At 40.7% G+C, this 7,883-nt stretch overlaps 1 protein-coding gene across 1 annotated transcript in view; it reads right to left on the reverse strand.

The window, feature by feature from the left end:
* Positions 1-3,940: 3,940 nt before the first annotated feature.
* Positions 3,941-7,883, reverse strand: part of dag1 (dystroglycan 1) — a 37,793-nt gene continuing 33,850 nt past the window's right edge. The window contains exons 4-5 of the mRNA XM_088337409.1: positions 7,470-7,883; positions 3,941-5,505 (exon numbers count right to left, since the gene is read on the reverse strand). The exon at positions 7,470-7,883 is cut by the window's right edge and continues 407 nt beyond it. Coding sequence (XP_088193535.1) covers positions 4,500-5,505; positions 7,470-7,883 — 1,420 coding nt within the window. The 3' untranslated portion in view covers positions 3,941-4,499. The remainder of the gene's footprint in view (positions 5,506-7,469) is intronic.

Consider the following 7,883-nt stretch of genomic DNA (forward strand, 5'->3'; position numbering starts at 1 on the left):
CTGTGTCGCATTTGTGCCTTTGTGTGTCCAGAACTAAAATGCTACTACAGAAGTACTACAAAAATGCTACACATTCACTACAAAACTAAATATCAAACTTGAATACAAGCACCTAGTTAAATATTTTGCCTTTATTCTGCAAAAGAAACACCACAGACATACTACAAGACTACTATAGTAATACTATAATACAAAAATACTACTACACAAATATTACAAAAAAATAAAACTTCAGTAATATTACAAAAATACTAAAATATTTCAAAAATACTACTATAGAAATGATTTAAGGCGGCCTTAGCTCAGCAGGTAGTGCGTTGGTCTTGGGATCAAGAAGTCGCAGGTTCAATTTCCAGCTCCTCCGTGTTATATGTCGAAGTTTCCTTGGGCAAGACACTGAATCCCAAGTGCCCCCAATAGTAGGTAGGTGCCTTGCATGGCTGAAACTGCTCCCAGTTAGTGTGTAAAAGGAAAAAGTGTGAAGCACATTGTAAAGTGCTTTGTGAGGTCTTCATTGACTTGAAAAGCGCTATATAAATGCAGACCATTTATATTTAATTCAAAAATACTTAGACAGAAATAACACCAAAAATATTATTGTTGTATTATTTTTTTATTACTTAAACACAACAAATATAAAGAGACAAGCGTGGTTAAATTAAATGATTTAATTCATTTAATTATTAAGAGAAAAAAGCAGGGGGGAAAACGGAAAAAGTGAGAAAATACGCCAGGGGGAACACATTAAAAAAGAAAATACAGAACAAAAGGAAAAAGCAAGAAAAAAAAGAATCAAAAAAACAAAAATAAAAAACGAAGCAAAATCAAGAAAATAAGTAAAAAACCGGTTGGGGGGCCGCTTTGATCTGTGTATTAACAATAACAATGTAAGATTATGCACAATGATAATTAATGACTGTTAAAAATGTATACATTATTCTTCAGAATTATAACAGCATGTATTTTTTTACCCTCCAGTGAACTTTTAACTCATTTAAACTTTTAACCTTTTTATAATAAGAATATAATAAGTCCATCAGAAATATTGAGTTATGAGTGCACAAACAAATACACTAAAAATACAGTAAAAAAAAACGTTCATAACCCTGCTCACAGATGCCACCCGGTGGTTATTTGGGTCCCTGGTCAAGCCTTAAAAGGAGAAACGAGGTATCTGACAAAATCAATTCATCTTAGGAGAGACAGACAGACGCAGGGCCAGAGTCGGTCCTTTTTCCAGCCCAGGAGTTTTCTACTCAAAGCCGGCCCACTTCGCTATGGAGGACGAATTTAAATGAATAGAATAGCAGCGTGTGGCATGGCAGATGGGTGGTTAGCGTGCAGTCCCATGGTGCAGAGGTCCATGATTTAAATCAAGCTGTGGAGTTGTATGCTGCATGTTCTCCCCATGCTTGCATGGGTTTCATCCGGGGACTCTGGTTTCCTCCCACATTCCAATAATATGCATGTCAGGCTAAAGTGTATCTAGGTATGTCTCTGTGTGCCCTGCAACTGGTTGAGAACAAGTTGAGGAAGTCCCCTGCCCACTGCCCAAAGATACCCGAGTGAGGATAAGTAGCACAGAAGATGAATGAATGGAACAGCAGCAAATAAGCAGGTTGGCGCCTTGCATGGCTGCACGGCCGCTATTGGCGTGTGTGTGTGAATGGGTAAGTGTGAAGCACATTGTGATGCGCTTTGGGAAGTCTTCATTGACTTGAAAAGGGCTATAAAAATGCGGACCATTTGCCAAACTCTTATGATGCATTTTTATGTTAATAAGTTAACAGAACTCACTTAACGATTTTATTTAAAAGGAAAATTACATAAATATTTTGATATAGATGAAAACATGTATCTACTGTATGTACAGTATTAGTAATTTGAAATCATAAATGCATCTGCAATAAGCTCAGCACAGCAAAGCTGTGGTCAGTTACGAAAATGTGACGATAAAGCACAGTGATGTCACATGGAGTCCATGGACAGCCCACCGAATACAATACAAAATGTTATGATAACTTCTAGCAGCCTACCATTGGGTAATGTCGTCCGAAAAACATGTTCATTTCCCACACTTGGCTGTGTCTTCTTTTAAAGTGTTTTTTTTTTCTTTTCCTAGCGTTTTGACGATGGTACAGTTTAAGGCAGGTTTATTTTCAAAAAATAAAATGACTAGCAAAACCAAACTTCAATTACCATATAGACTCACATATAAGCCATCATCACACATGAGTGACCCTCTAAAAGTGCTCTAGATCAACCACATACTAAAAAAAAAATTTAACGGAGTGTGTATCGAAACTACAATGTTCATTTAATTGTGCATTTAGTAACAAATAGTATCTTAATAAAACGCTAAAAATAAAACATTTTAACTTATTACTGTACCTTCTAGCACGGCTTGAATGGCAGACAGTGGTACAGCATTTTTGTATTTCACCATACTAGACTCTAATATTGTCGCCTGTACCGTGCGACATAATCCTACTTTTAAATAAAATTGTAATCCTTATTTTTACAAAACATACCTGTAATTTGATTAAATTTTTTTCTGTAATACAATTACATTTTGTGTATCCTGATTAGGTAATTACATGTATTCCATTACACCCCAAGCCTGGTAACTCCATTATATAGGTACACAAAAAAAAGCACTGAATGTGAAAGCCAAGAGCGCCAGCGAGATTTAAATTAGATCACTGCACAATAAACATAAAACGAGAGGAACCTAATGTAAAAAAACAAAAAATAAAGAAAATGATGAAATTATTCATTTACCTTTTTGCCTTGCGTTTCTGGAAAAACTCATCCAACGATCTCTGCTTTTACAAGCTTTTGACACTATGTCGGAAATGTGCGAGTCAGATGTGGCGACAGTCCAACTTTTCCAGGATGATTCCTTTCCACAAATTCCGAGGCTCCATTGACTTTTGCCTTAATGTCTTTAATTTAGGCTGATTGGATGATGGCTGTGTCCATAGTGCGAGATTTATGCCACAGGGGGGGGGGCATGGAATCCAGGACACTAGTCAGGACGGTTTAAAAATAATTCATAAATGAGTCAATATAATCTTAAAATAAAGGAAACAACGCAACTACCCGTGGACGATCAGAGAGGTCAAAATTGGTAGCAGGGAGAATATTGTCGCCGCTAAATTCTGTAGTTTTTTAAAGTACAACATTTAGCCAGCACCTCACATGTTACTAAATAACGGTCAGAGATAACGTTAGTGTACAGTAACAACATCAAATTAGAGGTTGAAACTCCTCAAGTCAGAACCAAGTCCAGTGTGTTTCCATCTTTATAAGTCAGCACATCAATCAATAAAGAACATAAGCGTTAAGAGACCAAAATGGGACAGTAAGGGAACTGATTGGGGAAATCATGTGAATGTTAATGTTAGCTCACATAAACAGGGGGAGAAGCCTCATTTGGCAGAAAAAAAACTCATCCAGTCTCAACCAGTTTTCACACAGACCAATCAGGTTATGTTTGGGATCATGTATAAGATCAGTAACAAGTAAAGCTTTAGGATCTAATATTTAAAAGATAAAGTTTCAGCTTTGCGTAATCTTTTAAGAGAAAGAGAAAGGATGAGAAAGAAAAAAAACAAGAGACAACTAGAGTTAGAGAGAGAAAATAAATCAAGAAAGAGAAAGAGAGCAATAGTGAAAGGAAGAGAGAAAATGGTACTTCTACAGTTGCTGTGCGAGTGGTGGCTTGGGTGACATCAAGTGGACATATTTCAAACTACAACTCATTTTCCTCTTGTGCTTCTCTGATGTATTGCTGGCCTGATTAAAACCGTTGGCGGGGCTGATCCGACCCCTAAGGGAACCAAATATATTGTATTATTATTATTATTATTATTTAGGTATTTTATTTCACACACAATCTGGTCATGTGTTGCATGCTAGGGAAAAAAAGATTCCAGCGCAGTGTTAGCTACTCGACTTTTATTGTGGACAGCACACAAAGCGCCTAAGCACCATTAAAATGTCACTCAAACATTAAAAGGCAGTAAAGCAGAAACATCCAAACATGTCTGTGCTTATAAGAAAGCACATTTGTATCAAAAGTCCTGAAAAATCTGCAAATTTGTCGAGTAGAAAAACATGTGGGAACCCAAACGAGCCTGAAACTCATCAAGGTCAAATTCACCACCGCACACTTCAGTATTGTCGTCTAAAGATTGTGTCTAGCATTTATTCCTCCACATATAAAAGCAAACAAACCCAAACATGAAGGATTATGGGCACACCTTGACAACCTGCACACGCACAGTACCTTGGTTCTGAGAAAAATAACTGTCAAAAAAATGTAAGAAGGGGGCGCCAAAGTTCAAATCAGGTCAAAGGGCACATGGCATCCCGCTAGTAGTAGTTCTTCCTAGCCGCCAACCCACCCCCCCCCCCCACCTTCTCAGCAGTAGCTTCCCCCTTGCAGTAGAGCTTAAACTCAACCCACCGCATGAGACTGAGGGAGAAGGGGGTCCTTACGGAGGTACATAGGGTGGCGGCGAGCGGTAAGGTGTCATGTTCTTGGGACGGGAGCCTTTCCCGTCCTGGGGTACAGTGAAAGGCGGTGGCGGCTGGTAGGGTGGTGCATTGGGGTCATCAAGGGTAGCGCACTCCCCGGGAAGCTGACGATTGTGCAGCGCGGCCTCTGGCGGGCCACCATCGGGGTACTCAGGAGGCGGTAATGGCGGCTTTTCTTCGAGCAGAATGAGTGGTGCACCCGAGGAGGATGGCAACTTAGAATCATCCAACTCGTCCGAGAAGATGATAGGCACGCCCTTTTTGATGAACATGGCGTGGTCCTCCAGAGTAAGCTTGCCCTTACGTTTTTTACGATAGCAAATCATTGCGACGATTCCTGCCAGCAGCAAGATTGCCGCCACAACCACTGCGGGGATAACGGTGTGCAGGTAGACATCATCAGCGCTCTGGCGCCCGGTACCCGGTGCGTAGCTGACTGTGATGGCGGGTGGGGCGTCTGCCCGCCCTGGCGGTATGAAAGAGAAAGCCTTGCAGCTGGCCCGCCCCTTCACCATGATACTAAGGGGTCGGAAGTTGGGCTCCATGGTGCGGCGGAAGTTGGGTGTAGGCCTCCCGTCAGCATCACCCAGCATCCGGCTAAGGCTCATGATTTCCTCCTTTGGGCAGGGTGCATGCGGAAGGCTGCTATTGGTCCACTCCACTACAATAGAACCCTGGCTGATGTTTCTCAGGCTTACTCTGCTGCAGTTGCGGTCTCCCATGGCATAGGCTAGTTTCCGGACCAGCAGGATCTTTTTGTGGATGTTGTTGGTGACCCGCCGTGGTTCTCCCTCTAGTCGCACGGTGAACACCACGGGACTTTTGTCGTTAACAGGCCAGCGGTCAACGCGAACTTCAATGGCGTCAATGGCATTCAGGCCTCCTTTGTCGGTGGCCTGCATGAAGTACTCATGCTTGCCGGTGTGATGCACGTCAGGGAGGCCGTAGAGCAGCTGGCTGGTGCTGTCAAGAGAAAATCCCAGACGAGGAAACAGATTTGATTTGATCTGTGCATTTCAAAGTCACTTTACAGTTCTACTTTTCTACATTTAACATTGATACAGGAAGGGTTTCTGGTTATGGTTCGGCTTTATTGAAATCAGAACAGCCAAAACACAATAGTCTACTTGGGTTTTAGTGCAAAGTTTTCATTCTATCAAATTTGTTTTCTTAGACTAAAACTCTTGGGCATTGCAAAATTCCTAGAGCAATCCTTGATTGTTGTCGATGATATAAGCATGCCAAAAGCAGCTGATTAAAAATTGAAGACAAGAAGTAGGATTAGAGGTGGGTCGCAACAAGGCAAATTACTCCATTCCTTTTTTTTGAAGGTTTTGGGACATTTTGTACTCCCAGGAGTATTTTAAAATCACATTACTTTTTACTCTTACTTCAGCAACTTTGTGAAAAAAGGAACTCTACTCTTATTCCACTACATTAGGTAACATTAAAGCCATTACCTGAACCCCCTCCACGTAAATTCGTGTCTGTCTGTCTCTGCTTGGACACGTTTATTTTGTAATAGACCTCGATTCTTTTATTTAGATTAGACCAGTGACCTAAACAACCACCAGGTGGCACTTTTAAACAGTTGGGAATTGTTTTCTGCATTTATATAGCGCTTTTCAGGTCAAGACTTCCCAAAGATAGATAGATAGATAGATAGATACTTTGTTCATCCCCGAAGGGAAATTCACATTTCCAGCAGCATCCCTGAGCTGAGAACAATCGAGAACAATCGAAAATAACACGGGAGCTGCTGGAGTGGCTGCCATTCGTGACGGCGCCGGAAGAAAAGATTCAATTTGAATCATGTACAAACAAACAAACAATTGAATCATGTACAAACAAACAAACAGCGCTTTACAATGTGCTTCATATTTCCCAATAGCGGCCGTGCAGCGATGTAAGGCGCTAACCTGCTTATTGGGGGCATTAGGGGTTCAGTGTCTTACCCAAGGACACTTCGACATGTAACACGGAGGAGCCGTGATTCGAACTGCGATCTCCTGATCCCCAGACGAGCGCCTTACCTCCTGAGCCACTGCCCAATAATATATATATATATATATATATATATATATATATATATATATATATATATATATATCTGTGGCCTCAGTTTTTTAGTCCATACTCCTAATCCATAGTCGGTTCACCCAAACAAACAGTGCACAGACTTACAATTACACATACTTGTAATTTATTATTGATTGGATAGATGATCTGATTGAATGTTATTTAAGAAAATAATCAATAAATAAGTTATTGCTACAGTTACTCAGTACTTGGGTAGGTTTTTTTTTTTTAAAAGTATATTTTTAAACTTTAATTATTAATTAGAGGTAACAGTATTTTTATTTGAGTGCAATGTTTGGTTATTCTACCCACCTCTGAATAGAATACAGGTAGAATTTGCAGAACCAAGTGGCACTGTGGTACTTTGACTTACATGGAACACATACTTTCCAGCTATGCACAGTTTCCAGTTTCTATTCTTAAGCGGTTATTGCGTGCCGTCTGGATCAGTCATGGCTGCCGGTGTTCACTAACTATCGGAATGCACGGCAGGTAATGTATTTAGCATCCAAGATGTATTGGCAGTGGGAGGTCAAGGTACTAAGGCAAAAGCGGGGTTGGGGAGTAACGGAATAAATGTCAAAGCGTTACAAAATCAGGATAAAATAATCGCATCGAGTTACAGTTACAGAAAAAAAAGGAAATTTAAAATAAAGAATACTTTGCAGGATTACAATTTAGTTGAAAACTAGATTTTGTAGACTTAATGCGCTGATAGGTGAATTGTGTCAAAATTTCAATCACTGACAAGAAAGAGGCAGAAGGAGATTAGTAACCGTATAGGTTTACTTTTAAAAGTAACCCTCCCAACTCTGGGCACAAGATTAAAAAAATAAAGTCTGAAGCACCTGTTGAACTGGATCCATGAAGCTTCTCCCACCGCTTCATTCATGTTCTTCCTCAAGCTCAGTTGCAACTTGTCAGTAGTCCCGTCTTCCTTATCAAAGAAAGTGTCTAAAGGAATCTTAACCTCAAAGTAGGTTCCTACCAAAGCGTTCACCTGATCTATGGGGTTACGTAAAACCGGTTTTTCGTTGAATGGATCTGGGACGAGCCCCGATGATGACGTCGTGCGTTGGGACGGCTTGGTCGTGGATGACTTTGGCTCATAGGGCGCCACCGTGGTTTTGGGTCTTTTGGGTTTCTTGGTGGTTTTCTGCGTGGATGTGGGGGTGGGCAGTGTAGGAGTGGCTTCTACATAGATTGGACGGGTGGCTGTGGCCTCAATAGGGACTGTGCTAGTGGTCTCCATCACCTTCGTA

This window comes from Urocampus carinirostris, chromosome 6, assembly GCF_059441175.1.
Source record: "Urocampus carinirostris isolate Australia breed hairy pipefish chromosome 6, RoL_Ucar_1.0, whole genome shotgun sequence".
NCBI lineage: Eukaryota > Metazoa > Chordata > Actinopteri > Syngnathiformes > Syngnathidae > Urocampus > Urocampus carinirostris.